The sequence below is a fragment of the Lissotriton vulgaris genome, chromosome 1_2 (assembly GCF_964263255.1).
Source record: "Lissotriton vulgaris chromosome 1_2, aLisVul1.2, whole genome shotgun sequence".
Lineage (NCBI taxonomy): Eukaryota > Metazoa > Chordata > Amphibia > Caudata > Salamandridae > Lissotriton > Lissotriton vulgaris.
The window spans coordinates 289637345-289657340 of NC_141686.1; the positions used below are offsets into that span (position 1 = coordinate 289637345).

Consider the following 19996-nt stretch of genomic DNA (forward strand, 5'->3'; position numbering starts at 1 on the left):
TCCGAAAGCGTCAGAGAGGCTTCTTTCAGGATACAACATGGCAAGCAACTGACTGCAGTCCCCTGTCTCACACTCCTTGAGAAATACCCTCAGCCCTGTGACCCCAGTGCCCCTCCCATTGCTGATATCCAGTGCTTTAAATGGGCCGGTACTGTCCGGTACGGAGTACCAGCATTTTTTTATTTTGGGAGGGAGAGTACCGGCACTTCTCAAGAGAAATGCTATACTTTCAATTGGAGAGTGGCAGCACTTCTCAGAAACAAGCAGGTACTCTGCTACAGAGTACCTGCACTTCTATTTTTCCATTTCAAGCACTGCTGATATCTGAAGCCTGCAATGCCACGGAACCTTGGCGGCCTGTGCCCTTGATGAGATTAAACAACTTAGAGGAAAGCCATATTCGCACCCTGCTCCATGTGGTCGACGCTCACTACCAGCCGTCGTTACCATCTTATCATGATGCGTCAGCTGAGCGGAGCGCTGCTCAGTGACAGTCTAAAATTACATATTTTTAAAGTCACATTACAGTCTGACCTGAGTATCAGTGACAGTGAGCCACGCGACGACTAGTCTCCAGCAGCCATCCGGTCGCAGGGGCGCATCTGCATCATGATGAAAGCCACAGGCTGCAACAGTGCGAGGAACGGTGGGCTGCCTGTGCCCAGGGGCGGATTGGCAAGGCGGGCATTCGGGAATGGGCCGAAGGGCCGGTGCCTCAGTGCCCTCTGTGGGCCGTTTTTTTTCTCCCATGTCCCAGTCCACAGAGAGTGGACTAGGAAAGAGGAGAAAAAAAAACGGCCCACAGAGTGCACGGAGACAGAGTCTGAGAAAATGAAAGCAGCCTCGCTGTGCGGCCAGACAGCGATTGTCAGCTGTGGGCTCTCCTTCACCCCTACCCTGCCAAGCAATCAAGCTGAGGCTGGGCTGGGGAGGGGTGATTGTTTGCAATAATCGGCCTCCCTGGGGAGCAGGTGTTTCTCAGGCCTTTGAGCCATTTGCACCTCGGCCCCCTGGCGCCCATGCAGCCCAGAAACGGTGTTAGTCTTAACACCTCGCCCACAGCCCTTCACATTCAGGGCATTTTGGGGAGAGGAAGAATGGGTCTTGCTGTGGGGGCCTGGTGATGTTTGGAATTTTTTTGTTTTATTTATTTATTTATGCGATTTTATATAGCACGGACTTTACCCGAAGGTGTCAGAGCGCTTCACACTAGGAACAGCAATAATACATGATGAGAAAATTATAAGTGGACAAATTACAAAAGCAAACGTTAAGTTATATGAATCAAAAGTGACAATGGTGAGCAACCAAAATACAAGAGGAGCAAACGATACATTACAGGAGGAAAAAGAGATGTGTGCAGGTTACAGAAGCGTACAAAATACAAGTAGAGGTATAATACTGCAATTAATGGCAGACACTCCAGCACAAGAACAAACGTTACATAGGCAATGGTGGCACTTGTGCAAGTATCTAAAGCAAACAAAAGTGAGAGGTAGCAAACAGTGTGTTACAAGAGAAAAGTGACTTGTGCAAGTTACAAAAGGGTACCATACACAGGTACAAGGGTAATACTACAGTAAATGGTAAATACTCAAACTGCCAGAACACACTGGGAAGGCACTTCCCATGCACCAGCTTCACCTCAGCCTCCCCCCTGGCTACCTGGCTACCTGGCTACCTTGGATGACCCAGAAAGCTGTGTTTTGTGCTCCCCTGCCAGGACATTTTCCCAAGGCCTGGAGGGTTGATTAATTTACTAATTGCAGGGGCCTTGTGCACCTGAGCTGAAGGTCTGGGGAGGGCTGAGTAGGTTAGTAATAGCAGGGACTTTGCTGCTTTTCAGGTGCTCCTGTGCTGGAGGGCTGGAATAATTTTGTGACAAAAAGGGGCCTTGCTATTTTTTTTTAGTTGCTCAGCATGTAGGCCATTGTCACCTTGGCCCTGTGTCGTGTGCAAGAACAGTATCCTCCCACTTTCATTCCTTGTCTGTGCAAATGGTGTTTCATGAAAGGGCACGCCCCTTGAATGTGGGCCACGCCCCTTGAATGTGGGCCACTTTTTTCGTCAGTGCCCGGGCCGAATTGTGATCCCAATCCGACCCTGCCTGTGCCAAACGAAATTTAGGCATAACTGCCGCCGCTAATCGCCCCATGGCAATTCATGGCTGCAATATTGCAGTCATGTGACGCCATCACGTGACTGCCGCTGCAGAGCAGTGCACTTCTGACTAGACTGTCTTACATACACACAGAGCTGCCAGATGAGTGCTAATAGCAGCACTCCCATCTCCTGCATAAGCTGTTGTCAGCAACGTCAGGAGGCTCTATGATTGCGTGACTTTGCATTTTTGTGCGGTGATGCAGATCACCTCACCAAAATGCGTTAGTCTCACGCTTAATGCATGATACGTGGCAGGGCTGCCCACAGTCTGCATTTGTGGAGCTACTGAACCGTGCATAACAGAGAAAACATGGGTTATTTCTGGCAGAACGCTAGTCTTAATGATGACCGGCTAAAGGGTGATTTCATGTAGTCAACACCATGTTCTCTAGGAGGGCTTTGAATGTTAAGTGCACCTTTTTATATGATTTTTATACGCATTGATTTACTCTTTTAGTCTCTTAGGCGCTGAAGCCCCTCTGCTGAATTATCTAGCTGGCACAACATGCACTTTGGTCTGGACAAGGAAGAGTAGACATTAACTGCTGGGTTTCGTTCTGTGACAAGAAGTAGGCGTTACATATCTCGAAACAATGTTCCTGCAACATTACTGAAATGTTTAGCATTGCACAGTTGTATATCAGCGTAGTTACTCACTTCACCCATCAAGCATGTTTGATGTTTGCATTGTGTTATATTGAAATTGATGGCCTTTTAGGTACTTGCGTCACTGAGACTGAAAGGTCCTTCTGGTGCCAGTTATGTTGACACTTAAATGTAATTATCACTTCACTCACTCTGGTCTGCTTTTTCATGGACAGTGGCAACACCTTTTAACGCACTCTCCTAGGGCTATTGGAACAGTGTGAGACCACTTGTTGGCACAGCTTAACCATGGGCTTTCGTAGTTCCCCAAGAAGCAAATTAAAAACCACCAGTGCTAGAGAAAGTGTTCTAAGATGTAATAAATTGAGGATGTGAGGTATCACATATTCTGTATTGCATTAATTATTTAATGGCTTCAATATACATTTTTGTTGCTGAACTGTTCTTTCTCATCATTGATAACTTGTGAGGGGAATGTTTTGAAACTGAAAACTATTAAGATGGCAGGAAACTACTACAGAGAAGCATTAGTTGTTTCTCCGTTCTCTCCCCATCCTTTTATAACTCACCTCCTCTTGCCCCTTTTTCAGCTCTCATTTGTATGGAATTCATATAATTTTCTTATAAAGTAATTACGTGAAATGTCAAGGAAATTATCTGAAATGCAAACCTGTCATTTATTTTTTGTCACAAGTGTAATGTGAAATTTGAAAAATTGCACATGATTTAAATCTCACCCAGGCCTGTTTTTGACCCTCCACTTTCTCAAATGCAAATGTAATGGACAATTTCAATTGGAAATGTGTTCTCTTTAACGGCAGTGTGCTATCACACCATACATACTCCACACTATGCCACTCCACTTTATACTACTCCTCTATACACCACTTCACTCAGCTCCACTCTATGCCTTGCCACTCCATGAAACTCTACTGTAAGACACTTTACAACACAGCTCTCCACTCCAGTGTACTACACTCTGCTATCCCACTCCACTATATCCATCTCCACTTCACTAAAATCTACCCCACTTCAATCTACCATACTCTAATCCACTCAATTTACTCCACTCCCATGTATTCCACTCCAACCTAAACTACCTCAGTCTACTCCACCCTACCCAAATCTCCCCACTCGCCTCCTCTAATCCACCCAATCTACCACTTTACTTCAGTTCATTCCATCTACCCCTCTCCAATCTTCTCTACCACACTCCAATCAAACCAGCTCCTCCCTAATCTACCCCACTACAACAGTATAATCCACCCTACCCCACTACACTCCTGTCTACCCCGATTCAAACTACCCCACTCCAATCTTTCCCAGTCTACCCACCCTACCACAACCTACCTCACCCTACTTCAACCTACCCCACTCCATTCCAATCTTCCCATCTCAAATCCACCCAATCTACCCCACTCTACTTGCCTTACTCCGCCCCACCCTATTCCACTCCACCATACTGACCCTTAATATTAGAGATCGCTGAGGCCAAGCACTTCCGGTACATCAGTGGTTTGTGTGTTAGGGGGCATGAATAACTCTCAGTACTCCTAACAAGAGGTGAGAGGATGTAGCCTTATGGCTAGAGAGGTCGACCTCGAAGCAGGAGAACTGGGTGCGAGTCTCAGCAACAACGCTCAACATCCTGTGATTCTGGGCAAATCACTTAATCTCCTTGCGCCTAACAAAAATGAATGTGTCCATCTGTAACAAAACTTGTGCTCATGCTCATGTAAAGCGCTCTGATACCTAAAATCTTCGGGTCGAGTCTGCTCTGCATAAAACTCTTTAAAAAAAAAAAAAGTAGGTTATTACTTAACTTCCCCAAACTTCACAAGTTAGTCCTTCCTAACCCTACAATGTCCTTCATTTTGCCTCTTACACCTTATTCCTCTTCACCGGGTACGTCTTCCTCATTCCTCTTGCTCCTTCACTTCCACTCAGTTGTTTCTTGCTAGCATTCTTCGGTCTTAGTCTCTCTTTCACTCCTCTTCCGCCTCTCTTCTCCCCACCCCTTTTCAACGCTTCTCTCCCCTTCTGCTCAGCTCTGAATCTTCTGTCTGTAGTCCTTTTTAGGGCTCGCCTGACCCAGCGCATGTGCTGGTCTGGTGAGACATTAAGTGAGGGCTCAGAAAATGCTACCATGGCCAGCCTAGAGTTACAGTGCATATGCACGGGCAAGCGCTTAGGAGCAGAAGCGCCAAATGGCAAACCTCGTCATACTCATTAAGCGCTCAAGAACACTTTCAGCCGCAATCACTTTAGCAGCGCCCCTTTGATGTTCTCGTTCAAAGAACATCAAACATCAAAGAACATTTTGTTGTGTTAATGCTTTGCTGCGCCTTTTGAATTACAATGTGCTTTCACTTTCCGCAAACTCGATGTTTGTGTTTCTTTATTTTGAGATGCTTTTAGTATTACTGTCCAACACACAACCACACACCCAAACACAACCACAAGCACAACCACACGCAACCACACACACAACCACACACACAACCACACACACAACCATGCACACACAACCACACACAACCACACACACACAACCACACACACAACCACAACCACAACCATACATACAACCACACATACAACCACACACACAACACACACACAACACAACACACACATAGCCACACACACAACAACCATACAACCACACACAACCCCACACACAACCACACACACACAACCACAACTACACACCCACAACCACACACACAACCACACATACAACCACACACACACAGCCACACTTGTACAACCACAACCACACACACAACCACACATACAACCACACACACTCAGCCACACACACACACAACCACACAACCACACACACAACCCCCACACACAACCACCGACGCACAACCACACACAACCAACCGCACACGCACAACCACACACACAACCACACACACACAACCAACCACACAACCACACACACACAACCACACACAACAACCACACACACAACCACACACACAACCACACACACAACCACACACACAACCACACACACTACCACACACAACCACACACACTACCACACACACACAACTACACACACAACCACACACACACAACCACAAACACACACACAACCACATATACAACAACACACACACAACCACACACAACCACACACACAACCACAACCACACACACAACCACATATGCAACCACAAACACACAACCTGACACACACAACCACACACACACAACCACACACACACACAACCACACACACAACCACACACACACAACCACACACACAACCACACACACAACAAGGTGCTGAGTCAGATAAGAATATAGCGTCTCCTTAAGAAATCAGGAAATTAACTTACATCTATTTTCTCTTTATAGCCAGTCCGTGTTAAATAAGGGAAACAAAAGAATAACAGTTTTTCCACTCTCAGTGGATCAGATAAATCAGATAAGTAACTATGTCCTTCTAACCATATACAACATCATCATCCTACCATATACCTGATAGGCGAGGATTCTTTGGTTAAATATATCTTCGTTCTCTCATTGCATTGGGTACAGGACGAGAGGCTAAAGAAACTCTGGCGCAAAGAAACAGAGCTACACAAGCAGGTACCTCCGGCGAGGGAACATGGATGTGGACAGGAACACGGAAAAAAGAGATCAACAAACCTGTAAGAGGAAGACCTGCGTGAAGGAGCCGTAACATGTCAGAGACGTCCAATCAAGGTACCACAAATTCCCGACTGCGGGACAACAGGACCCGAGCAGGTAAGTCGACAACACAAACGGAGTGCGGGAAATGCTAGGCAGATCTGTGACTGAACGCGACCATGTTCTTGTCACAGATCGACCAATATATTCACACTTGACTCCACCCAGCTCCCTGTCTGCAATAGGAGTCGGCTTGACTGACAATGCCCGCACCCTGCTCTCCTTGAGCCTTGTTCGGTCTAATGCTGGCTGTTTAGGGCCTAGTTTTTTGTGAACTAGCTTCTCTGTCGTAGATTATGGCCATCTTCAGTATTAACTATTTTAGATGCTGAAAGGAGGATGTAGAATGGATCCTTGCTGAACAAATTTGAAAAATAGATAGATCACTGGTATCCTGGAAAGCTATCACTCTGCCCTGATAGTATTTCCAGAGGCATATTTGTTTGAATGAGTGGTGAAGGGGCGTGGTGCCACAGTCATGCAACTGTAAAGGGACAACATTGAATCAGACAACTGTTAAATACTGAACTTGTCACTTCCCCAAGCTGGAAAGAAGACACAGGATATTTCTCCCCTGCCTCTGGATGTCTTAGACGTCTATTTCTGACCTGCACTATCACTTGGCCATTGAAAGCCACTGCAACCGTGGCTGTGCATTGAGATTCAGTCATATGTTTGAACCCTTGCAGCGATATTACCTTTCTCATGCTACCTTGGCAAAAATATTAAAGTATGTCCATGTGCATATATATAGTGAAGCCCTAGTTTTTCCACGTTTTTCTCAGCCAGTAAGACTAAACAACTTACCTGAAAATGAAATGGCAACTGGTAACCTGACATTATATATCCATTGTCCATGGTCTGGAACACAGAGCTGTGCCCTGTCCCTTATAATCATGAGTGCATTAAGTTATGTGGTCAGTGCCCCATTCCGCATGGTGGTGAATAGTGCCATGGGGCAAACTTGCCTTGCTTTGCTCTTACTAAGCATGGCCTCATGGCTCTGTTTGCACTTGTCAACTGGTATTGGGGGATTCTGTTGCCCAAGCAGAACCGCAGCCAGCCACTACTGGAATAATGTCCACTCTGATTGATTTAGGACTATGAAAATACCTGAATATACATACAGTGTTAAAATATATGTTTACATATGTGGTCCTGGAACATATGATTGTACACAGACTCCTTCACACTTTACTAACAGCCGTCTGCAAAAGAGCAAGGGGGGAGGGGTTGTAACTCAATGAGAATTTGCGCTACAAATTACATGCAAATCTGGCGCATAACTTTGAGTTGGGATTTAATTTCAGCTCTCCCAATAATTAGATCAGTTGCTCTGTTTCTAGCATTTGGTTGTAAGCTCCTATTTGGATTTCTGGTCAGTATGGTAATTTTTTAGACTGTTTTCCAAATAAGAATACTGTAAGTAGAGTTCAGGTCAACATGGCTGCCTCCATGATGTAAAGGAAATCTAGAATTGATAGCTTTCTGTTTGCAGAGGAAGCGTGACAGCGTCTGGTGAACAGCGGCGGTTTCTTCACTTGGACAGGTGATTCTTCTTTCTTTACCCCCTGCCCACCTCTTCATCAATGCCTTGCTCTCACCATTACTTCTTTGACCAAGTAACCTTGATGTAAAACTTATGAACCCTTGTAACCATATCTCATCTGCACACTATATTAAATAAAAGGATTGGAACATTTTAAAAGCAGCCCAGTCCTATTAAAAACCTAAAATCGTGGCGGTTAACATGATACTGATGTATGTTAATTTCTTTTTCCTCCCGCCTCTATGAGGTCTATGTGAAGGGATGAAGGCTGGCCATCACTGGACAACAGAACTATGAAGAAGGAAGCTGGCTATAAAGATTTTCAATACTGAGGACTAACAAAAACAAACATTGAAGTTGCTGCCTTTCATTAAGCCGTTTTGCTCTTTTTGCAGTATTCTGGCATTTTTCCCCTCTTTAACAGTGTCCTGGACGTTCTTTATGTTCTCTTGTTCAGTATCCTGGCTCCTATGAGGCCAAAGGTGTGTTTTAAATCAATAAAATCAATACAATTACATATTAACAAATACCCTTTGATGCTTTTTTATTTAACCATTACTTTTTTCAGTCTTTTGCCCCCCTTCACCACATTAAACAGCTTCAAAGTAAGGTAAGTCTCAGTGAGTCAGGAGTATGGGAGTAGCTGCAAAAGTTGTTAATCTTATCTGAATGCACAGTATAACCTTATTGAAGCCACTACTTTTGTATGCATATGGTATTTCTAGAGCACAAAGCTGTCCAAAAGGAATGTTTCCGAGATTTAATTTGTACAGTGCCTACATCTCACTGTAGAGTTTAACAAGCAATCTTTCCAGAGTAGGAGAATATTGATCTTATAATTGGGACCAGATTTATGGAAGTTTTGTTTTTGGCTTGCTTAAGTTTTATAATGAGGACTTGACGTAAAACCTTTTCAGGATTTTTAAACCAGAGCAAATTAGTATTTGTTACAACACGCATCCACAATGGAAACATTTTTAGGTTTTTCAAGGCATAGTATTTTTTGTACTGCAAGGGGGCCCTTCCAGTACAAAACCTAAGATAAACTCGCGCAGACACCTTTGCACCATAGTGCAAATGTGTGTGCATGGTGCTCGACTGCCTAATGGTGCAGTGGTGCAAGGGAGAGGGGTAGACATGGCACTTTCCTGCTGTCACCCTGTGATGCAACGCAGCAAATTTGAGTGTTGCGCTGTGTTAAGTTATACTTTTGTAAATCTAGGTCTTACTTTAGATCTCATGGCATTGCAAATGATTCATGGTATTGTATAAAGAAGGCATATTGCATCCGAGAGGCCTGTTTCTGACAGGAAGGTTCATTTAGGAGGTGATTCTCTAATTATTTCCCTACCAGCAAGTCCATATTCCTAAACTAATAGTGGACCCTGCAAGGAAATACTGGCAGTCGGCTAATGTGCTTGTTGTAACATTGGATTTTTAAGGTGTCATCCTAAATAATCTATGCTAATTTTTCAGTTATCATTAAATCATCCAGGAGTAATCCACTCTCATCCTGAAACTATCATGGGATCATTCCAGAGTAATCAATTTTCATCCTAAAGGGGTAATAGGATCATCCAAGAATAATCCACAATCATCCTTAAATTGTCTGGAGCCCATCCTGGAGTACTCAACCCAAAGTTGTCAATTAGTATTCGTGGAGTTGTAAAAGGTAATCACTCCCTGCCAGTGGAAGTCATCACAACACCATCCTAGAGTAGCATTTGTGATTACAGTAAGAGTCATCCCATTTAAATATTTTCCCCTAAAGGCATACTTCAGAATGGTTAGGGATGACGTCCCCAGATAATTATAGAAATAGCTCAGCTGAAGTCATCCGATGGCTTCAGGATGGCTCCAGGATGATCTTCCTTTTTGACCAGGGGGTTCTTTTACTGGTCGGAGGTTGGTATGGTTGAAGTAATGGAAACTGGAGGTTAGTCAGCATACCTTGGTTATGAAACTTCCTTTCACTGGTCAGAAGATTTGTGGGCCTGAGCTGGATGATTCTGTGCAGAAAGCTGCAGAGGAGAAGAAGGTTTGAAACCTTTCCAATTGCATGTGGGCAGATGCTCTTTTGTTCAGAAAAATCTGCTCCTGCGCCTCTGGACAAACATTCTTTTTGTGACGGAGCTTGTGGTCGCTGGGGCTGCGTTTGCCGGTAAATCCGGACAGAACCTTTAGGCTGGTGGTGAACAGCCAACCAAATGACTATAACCCGGTAAAGGCTCTCCTCTGTTCTTTTATCATCATTGACGTTCCTCGATTTCTGAAAATTGCCGAAGAAAGATCTGGTGGAGGATCACTTTGAGATTATTTTGGTCCAGTCTATTCTTCCTTTGCTGGTGCAGGGCGAATTCCAGGTGCATGCTTTCATGTTCGCGTTCATCCGTAGAGCCAGAAGTATCTTTATTTTGCTGTTGGCATCACCTTCAGTTCCATGTCTTGCCCTTTGGTCTGGCTACCTCTCCAGGAGTCTTTACCAAGGTATAGGTCCCAGTGGTATCGCTTTTTCACTTACAAAGTATTTCTGTTTTTCCATACCTTGATTTCTGGCTCTTATCTGCTCCATCTTGTTTTAAGGCGCAGTAAGAATTTCAACTGGTGCTTCAGACTCTGGGGGGCTTGGGTTTTCTTGTCAACTTTCCAAAATCTCATTGGAACTGACTCAGACCAAGCTGTTCATTGGGGTCCAGTACGACACGGGGCAGGGGTTGGCTCGCCTTCCTGCACACAGGATATTTGCAATCTGTGCCTCTGTGGATCATATTCTGGGACAGTTCTCCATGTTGGCCAGGGCTTGGCTGAGGGTTCGGGGCTCGATGGCACCCCCCACGGTGGTGGTCCAATTGACACGATTTCATCTCAAGCCCCTGGTGAATCATATCATTTGCTTTTGTAGTCCCGGTTCACACAAAAACAACCATCCGATCCCAGTGATGCCTGCCCTCAGGAACGCTTTGACATGGTGGCTGTTGGAGGCAAATCTGTTGCAAAGCATGCTGTTCTGCTATCCCCTGCCTTTATATCTCAAAACGGAAACCAGCATATGGGTTCGGGGGGCTGTGTTAGAAAATCAGGAGAGGAAAGGGGCCTGGCTCATTTGAGAGACACATCAGTCCTCCAATTGGGGGGAGTTGTCAGCGATCTAGCAGGTCCAGAGGGACTTTTTCTGCTCTGTTGATGGGGCATCATGTTGTGGTTTGTACAGATTATCAGGTCTCCAGTTCTTATCTGAAAAGACAAAGTGGGACCCGATGCCGGAGTCTGAATGTCATTGCGGCTCGGATATTTGCTTGGGCGGAGGCCCATTTCTTGCTCTTTCTGCTCTGTATGTTCCAGGCTCGCTCAACGTTCAGGCCATCTGTCTTAGCAGAAACCTGCCGTCTTCTGTGATGTGTGCAGCGTACAGGGGTCCCAGGCTGGAACTGTTTACGTCTCCACACAATGCGATGCTTCCTCTTGTCTGCTCGAAGACTCCTGTTCCCAGGGTTTTGGCGGTTGATGCCCTCTCTGTCCCGTGCCTCAAGGGGATTCTTTATGCTTTCCCTCCCATTCTCCTTCTCCAGAGGGTGCTGCAGAAGATGCAAGAGGAGATAACATTGGTTATTCTGATTGCTCCTTTCTGCCTCTGAGGCCTTGGTTCCCTCTGCTGTTGTCTCTGTATAAAAGGGGTGTTTCTTCCACAGTCCCTCCGTGCCTAGACGCCCTCGGGCATTTGAGCGCTATATACATTTTAAATTCATTCATTCAGTTTCCCTCCCCACCTGTATCACACCTTCAGCATCTTCAGCTGACGGCCTGGTTTGTGAACGGGCCAGTTCGATTGGTCTGGGGTGTTCTAGTGTTGTGGCTCTTGTGATTCTAGGAATTGCGTAAATACTCGACTTTGAAGTCTTACAAGAAACACCATGTTTCTTTTCAGAAATGGTGTGTTTCTAAGAATTTGGATGCACTGACTGTGGATAATTTGTCTATTCTGGACTATTTGGCGAATGGGTTTCTGAAGGGTTAAGCTTCACACACCCTTTGTGCCCAGCGGGCCGCTGTTTGGGCGTTTTATGTGCAAGGGGATTTCTCCAAAGTTTCTCCCTTGGTGTCTCGTGTCCTGAAGAGTTTCAGGTTTAAGCGGCCGGTCGTTCTGAAATCTGTTCCCTCCTGGGATTTGTCAGTGGTCCTTTAGGGTGTCCAGCAGGCCTGGTTTGAGCCTTTGGATTCCAGTCCCGTGTCTTGGTTGTCTACTGAAACTGCTTTTCTGGTTCCCATCACATCTGCTCAGCGTTTGGGTGAGCTGGGGGCTCTTCTGTGCTCTTTTCCCTTCTTACACGTCTTTCCGGACAAGGTGGTGCTTCGCCTGGTCTTGCTGATCCGAGGAACAATGGCAAGGGCCAGTTGGACGGAGAGGAGGTGTCTGGTGAGTACGTGGAATGAGAGACGGTGGTTCAGGTATGCTGGTCCAGCGTTGTGGAGGGCTTTTTAGGCATGTGTGAGAAGCTTGAAGGTGGCTCTTTTATTGACTGAGAGCCAATGGAGCTCTCGTTTGTATTCGGAGATGTGACTGCTGCTGGGGATGTTGAGGACCAGAGACTTCTTCTGTCTCTGTTCTGCACTGGGTAGCCTGTGTATGTGGGAAGCATTTTGTCAATGGTCTCTCGGCCTGCATGTGCTTGGGGCTTGCCTTGAAGCACCTGCTAGTGTGAGATGGAGAAACAGAGAGCTCTGCAGAGTGCCAGTGGGTGGGCTTCTTGGTTGCAGTGTGGATGCTGCTGCCTACAAATCTTACTCCGCACTTTGATTTTTCTTAGCTGATTGCCTTCAGGGTGTGTTGAGCAATCATCGCAGCTACTGGCCTCCCTTAATGCGCTGTCAGTGATTGAAGGGGCCAACTGGGTGCAGGCCGTGCGGAGGTTACTACTTACCTTGTCACCAGTGTAGTGTGGGTGGAGCAGGGACCCACTGCTGCTCAGTGTGCAGGTATAACAGACACACACCAGTCCAGTGTCTTTTCCGTACTGAACACTTCACAGTTATGCACAGTCACTCCATCTGACAATTCCTGACCTTCGGGTGTGGGCAGCCACCTTCCTTGCAGCATGATGTGGTGCCGGGTGGCACACTGCGGAAGCATGCCAATGTGTTATTGGTGACTCTGAATGAAATGCATGTTTTCTTTACTTACTGTTAGCTATAGAGTACTTTGTGGCATTAAACACAATTTTTGCTACATAAGTATTATTTACAATTAAAAAGAAGTCGCACCGAGACATTACTGACAGTTAAAGATATAGACTACATTTGTAAATGGGTGTGTCACTCAATTTCATGGATGCTAGCTGCTTAAATATTGGGGTCCCTAATCCCAGTGCCCACATGTTCTGCGTTGCTCTTACTCTGGAAGGCAGCCGGGGTCTCCATAGCGGGTGCCCGCACAACAGGAAGGGGTGAACAGACTGCCTCTAACAGGATACTCTCTCCTTCTTCCAGCTTCTGCAGCAGGGCCTTGACTGCTAGGAGGATGCCAGGGAAGTCACAGCTGGGGTGATAGGTTGGGGTACATCTCTCGCTCCTTCGTGGGCCTGTGGCCTCCACTGCCACCTGGAGAGAAGACACACATAAGCTTCAGCAAACAATCGTTCGAGGGCTAGGATATGTTTATAGAGCTTACACAACATGTGATGTAAAGGCCTCTAAGCACTAAAAGAGGCTGAGGGTTCTAAGTCCTATTAGAACATTGGAATGTTGAGTGCTCCATTGAAAACAATGGAGAGCTCCAGGCTTTAATAGTCGGTAGAATCCCGGAGCATCAACATTCCAATGTTTGTTCACAGCAAAAGCTGTGAACAAAGGCCTCACAGAGCCTGAGGGAATTTCAACCCCCTCGGGCTCAGTGAGGCCTTTGTTTTGCAAATTAGTACAATCTTCCCCCTAGGGGCAGAATTTTGTAATAGCCTTAGAGCCTTGAATTACCTGGACAGTCTTTCTTCGTTTACTATACTTACGCATCCAGTGTTAGTAAAAGTGTATGCGTGTAGCACCCGCTGAATCTTTCTACTATGGTTACCCTAAGACATCGCGTGTTAGTAAACGTGCACGCGGCCCTTTATAATCCTCGCCGCCCCTAAACAACGCGTTTGCAGATTCGCTCTGCTGACCGACGGACCCCTCCATTGATTGAAGGTGGCTTCACTCCAAGGTAACAATAGAATAGACAGGTACGATGTGGCAATCCCCACACGTACTGCGCTTTCATTACTCCGTGCCCTCATGTCATTTCAGGCATTTCATACCGCGGCTGCTGTTTCGATTGCTGCCTTACCCCACCCATGATCAAACGGTCACACCTCATGTGAGTAGAGATGGGAATCGCAATATCTGTACTTCTAGCAGCTATCCGTAATCGGGTAATAATGCTGCCTCCTCCTGTGTTTTTAATTGTTTTATAGAATATCCCTGACCTATGAGGCACCCCGGATCTCGTGGTTACATACATTGGACCGTCTAGATCCTGTTATCATATTGTAAGTAACTAGTGCATTCAAGGCCACTTTTGAGTAATCACTTCTGATTAGAATTGTCTCGAGCTTATAGTAGCCCCACCCTTTTGTAATTTTTTACAGATTCTTTCGTTTTCCACCTCATTTGGAGCCGGACGGCCCAACACAATTCCAACGGTAATTACCTTGGTCTGTCCCCAAACTTTGTCTTTTATAAATATGCCCTTTTTATAAATATTCACTATCGCCGTTTTGATTGTTTTAGGTTTCCCGTGCCCTTCACTATCCCTTCACCATCACCGTCCTGATGAAGACCCCGCTTTAAGGTTGCATTGATACCTCTCAGAAATAAATTTGGTTCAAGGTAATTAACAAAAAAGGGCTTTTAGAGTTGCGACCAGATTAACAAATTTACATATTTGCAGTGCTTGTATAATGCACTGTTTTATATATGTAATGTTTTTTTATGAATAAATTTGATGTTTTTATCTTGAATACATGTAATAATTAACAAATGAAAAAAGAGATATAACTTACACTCTTGGTTTTCCACTCCCATTGTTTTCTTTGATGCCTGATGTTTACAATTGAAATATCTCAACACTGCAAATATGTACATTTGTTAATCTGGTCGCAACTCTAAAAGCCCTTTTTTGTTAATTACCTTGAACCAAATTTATTTCTGAGACAAAAAGTCTCAATATTCAACAAAAAAGAAAAAGGGAACTTGTTGTATTTTTTGCCTATAAATAGACCCATTCCCTTTCTCCACAAAGGGTTCCTCCCAATCTTGTAGTGCATTGATACCTACCACATCATTTGGGGTCGAAACGTCGACAACTGTCCTTCCCCCAACCAGCCTGCACCTTCCAAGTAGAGAACATTGATGGCAGCGCATGTAGCATGGTTTATGTCTAAATATGTTTTGAACATTGCTGGTTCACATAACCATTGGCTCTTTTGATGCCACGAAGGAATCATCATTGTGATGTTAATGAATATTCGCCTTATTTATGCTTGCGACAATACTGTACATATTTCGCCGTATATGCACCTTCTCACTCCCTTGGGGCACCACCTTCACCAGATTTGAAAAAGCAAAGGGTAAATAATGAAACACAGTGTGATTAAAAACAGTGTGTTTATTCTAAGGCTTTCTTTCTCGCATAATTGGTTAAAAATGTTTACATGTACATTTTGCTTCTTTCACAAGCATTTCCCACTGGGACCTTTCTCTTTTGTACCATTTAGCACCCAGGAACCAGTGACTGTTATGGGTATACCCTTCTACTGTAACATTAGAGCCTGCCGTAGCAGACTCCACTGGCCATCATGGGCCCGCTTCATTGTTTAAGGCCCTCACCTTCAGCTCGAGCATTTAACGCTGGAGCGGGCCTTCAATGGATGGTAGAGCCTGCTACTTTGGGCTCTAAGGCTATAATATGAAGCACAAATGCACTGTACATTATAACAGAAACAAAATACCTCAAGCATTACAACAGCATCAATGAAGAGGCCAAATTTAGCTCTTTTCCACATACCACTCACTCCAGCACAAGACTTGTATTTCACTTACACCACATCCAGACATGTATTTGTATGTATGTCTGCGGGGCTGCTTATGATATTGAAATTCCCTTGATTAGTTACGTTGGGAGCTACACACACCTGGAGGAATGAATGACTTGTATAGCTCGACTGTAAAGATCTTTGATACTAGGTCACTGTGCCCTTTTCGCTTCATGCAACAGACTTTGTCTTTGCTTAGGTGATGAGATGGCAGGAGCTGAGCATCCGCTTTTATCTAGGTTATGGTACCTGGGTGTCATTGAGAGATCTCTTAGTGCTTGGTCTAGTCCTACGGTTCTAACACCAAAGCAAGGTCTGCGGAGTTGCGGTTCTGTGTGGACTACTGAGCCCTCAATGAGGTAACCAAAAGCAATTCCCATTCAATCCTTTAAGTTTCAAAAGAAAATGTATCGGAGGAGTTTGTGAATCGGTTAGGTGCTTCAAAGTACTTGAGCACCTTGGATTTGACCAATGGATATAGACAGATACCTTTGGTGCTGAACAACAAGGAGAAGATAACATTTTCTATGGCAGAGGGGCTGTATCAGTTTAAGGTGATTTTCTTTGGGTTGAAGAATGCCCCTACCACTTTTTAGTGCATTGTGAACCATGCTTTTGCATGGTTGGAAGAGTTCTGTGTGGCCTACCTGGATGATGTTACAGTGTGTTCAGCAATTTATGGAAAGACCACCTGAGGCACCTCGAGCAGATGTTGGCCAGGATACATTAGCCGAGCCAGCAACTATTTCAGTGCCTCATAATCTGTTTACACAACAAACTTACTGCAAAATAAATATTGGAACAACCTAAGCAAAACCCATGCTGTGGCAAAGCCCCCCTTCTCAGTAGTTGCCCAGTTCTGTCTGTTCTCTAGGTAGTAATCTCCTTCTAATAAAGGCTTGCGGGAGCTCTCTACTTTTGTCATCCAGTTGAGCTAACACAGCTCTAACTCCTTTGTCCAAGTCATCCACCTATACAATGAAGGCTGACTGTAGTCAGGTCCATTCAGTACCAGTACAGTGCATAAGGACTTCGTCAGTTCCTCAAATGATTTCTGGCACTCTTCAGTCCATATTACCTTCCCAATATCTTCTCCAAAGAGTAATAATGTCTGCTAGGTCAGTTGCTTGCCCCAAACTAGAACAGTTAATTCACCAATGATTTGTCAAAGACTAATCCGTTTGTCACTAAATGGATTTGATGTCCATGTAATCTGAAGAAATAATTGTAAAGACCTGGTTGTAGGGTCCAGTATACAATTAAATCTATCAAGCACGAGTAAACTGAGAAGACTGGGGACATTTGTTCTATGGTGTGGGCGATATGATGAGCTCCTAATGTCTGCATGAAGTCATCTGCAAAAGGTGGCATCCTGTGGGAGACACAAGACACCGCCGCTTGCTGATGACTTCCTGATCCTCTAGCTGGGAGACATGCTGCCTGGTAACAAGATGTGTATAAAGTAGATGAGGGTGAGTACTGGGATGCTAAACTTGCACCCAGGGTACTAGAAATCCCCTCAAATCTGCAAATGATGCAATTCAGTTACGTTCATATAACTTAATATAGCCTAAAAGAGTCTGGAAGACTGGCCGAGGACACGACCCTCTACATGGGCAATGTAGAGACGTGGCAGGCTCTTTTTTATCATGTTATGTATACTTTCCTGCTGATCTGAATATACTGGCAGATAATGTTTAACTCAATGGCGGAATGCATGGGCACCCCAGTCAATCCTGATTGCATTTTTGGGGACCATAGAATGGTGGCTAATTCCAGGGCAAAGAGGAGCTTAGTTGGAGTGGAATTTCTGATTGCCAAAGGGACCTAGCTCAATGGTGGTGAAGTGACATAGGCCCCATAACTTCCCCCACTGAAGTACTGGCTCCAAGGAATGGAAACATGTGTAGTGTTCGAATGGCTGGTGAATCGATGGAGGGGTTGCAGAGCCAAATGCCAGAAAATCTGGGGCCAGTAAATATTCCACTATCGGACCTGTTAATTGTTAATATTGCCTTTCTACATATTTGGTTCCTGTTTTTAATCTACAAATGTAATGTAGCTGTTGGCTGAATAAGGGACTCTGTGTCATCTGCTATGTATTGTTCTTGTTGGAATAACATCAGATTTAAAATAATACAAAGATTTATAAAAAAACAAATCTTCAAAAAGATTTTGCACAATGACTTAATTGTGGAGGGTCTCTATTAGAAACTGTTCTCTAAATACGGATTCTAAATCAGCCCCTGACAAACACTATATCCTTTGTCTGAGAGTGTCCATGTCGTAGTCCTCTCAGTTTCTCACACATACAGCACCTCTAATAGCTGTTTCCTCCTTTGCACCCAATTCTTGGAATATTAATGAGCCTTTTCCTCCTATGATGACTCCTAGGACAAACCTCATTCTATTGTTTGTCTATGGGTGATCATCATCTGATTTGATAGAGAAGAAGTTGTGCTTTCCCGCATAAAGTTCCTGCCCTCCACACAGCAGTGATCATTTATCCAGCATCCTAATCTTCAACTCTTAGGGGCGCACACAAGACATTGTAATCCTTTTAAAGCATCTTAGATGACTAGATAAATGATGGTGTTTTTCCCCGGGTAGCAGACCAGATAAAAGGAAGGCATTCATTAACCCACATGGATATGTAGGTCTGATGTTACTGTGCAACTTTCACCTGACAATTTAACCTATGCCAATATTAATCTACAGTTGTTTGCTTCCACACGAATACAGTTCTATTCACATGTTATATGTTATGTTATAACAAATTTATAAAACGCACGTAGACCAAGGTGTCATGGCGCACATGCTTCACATACAACAATCCTTCAACAGCAGACCAATTGGCATTGCCAATGTTTCCAGTTTCCTTTTTTGGGGTTTTGGTATGATATCTGTTAGAAATTGAGTTTCTGATTGGCAGGGCTATGCACCCTGTCCAAGCAGGAACTGCAGTACTAGTCAGGGTAACTCAGAAACAGACTCTAAATTAACCTCTGCTCACCCCTTGGGTAGCTAGGCACAGATCAGTCAGGCTTAACTTAAGAGGTAATGTGTAAAGTATTTGTGCAACACTTCAAACAGTAAAGCAGTAAAAACACCACAGAAAAAGAACAATACAGCTGAATTGTATTAACACATAACACCAAAACTACAAAAATCCAATTAGTAGAACCAGAGATATATATTTTTAAAGATCAACTTGTAAAATGGATGTATGACGGTACAACACACATATTTACAATGCATGCCTTTACAACACCGTTTTTACGTAGTAACATCAATTACAACGCATGTTTTTACATCGCATGCCATCACAACGCATTTTTAGAAACAACATTTAAAAGTTTTCCATTACAACGCATTCCATTGCAACGCATACCATTACAACAAATACTATGTTTAGGGCAACACTAGGGTAAGTGTTTGACAGTGTAGGGGTAACAATTACTATTCCCACTCCAGTGAGTGCAACAGTAGGGTAAGTGTTGGATAGTGTAGGGGTAACAATTAATATTCTCACTCCAGTGAGTGCAACAGTAGGGCAAATGTTGGATAGGGGAGGGGTAAAAATTACTATTCCCCATTACTTGCCTTACATTGCGTTCTAATGACATGCGTTATAGTGACATGCGTTGTAGTGACATGCGATGTAAGGGCTGCGTTGTAATGGCATGCGATGTAAAGGATATTGCGTTTTAATGACTGCATTGTAAAGGTAGTTTGATGTAATGGCTGCATTGTAAAGGTTGTTTCCCTTGTAAAATAGCACCCAAAAGCAAAAAGCGCCAGCCGTAGACATCTGGTCGTGCTCGAGCTAGGCAAAGTTACAAGTTTAGGCTGACCGCTATAGATGGATACAAAGACTAGGCGTGGTCTGCTGAAAAGTACCTTG

General features: G+C 44.4%; 1 protein-coding gene across 1 annotated transcript in view; it reads right to left on the bottom strand.

The window, feature by feature from the left end:
• Positions 1–19996, bottom strand: part of LOC147736520 (carnosine synthase 1-like) — a 330617-nt gene that overhangs the window by 143296 nt on the left and 167325 nt on the right. The window contains exon 4 of the mRNA XM_086953764.1: positions 13420–13624. Within this exon, the coding sequence (XP_086809890.1) occupies positions 13420–13624 (205 nt within the window). The remainder of the gene's footprint in view (positions 1–13419; positions 13625–19996) is intronic.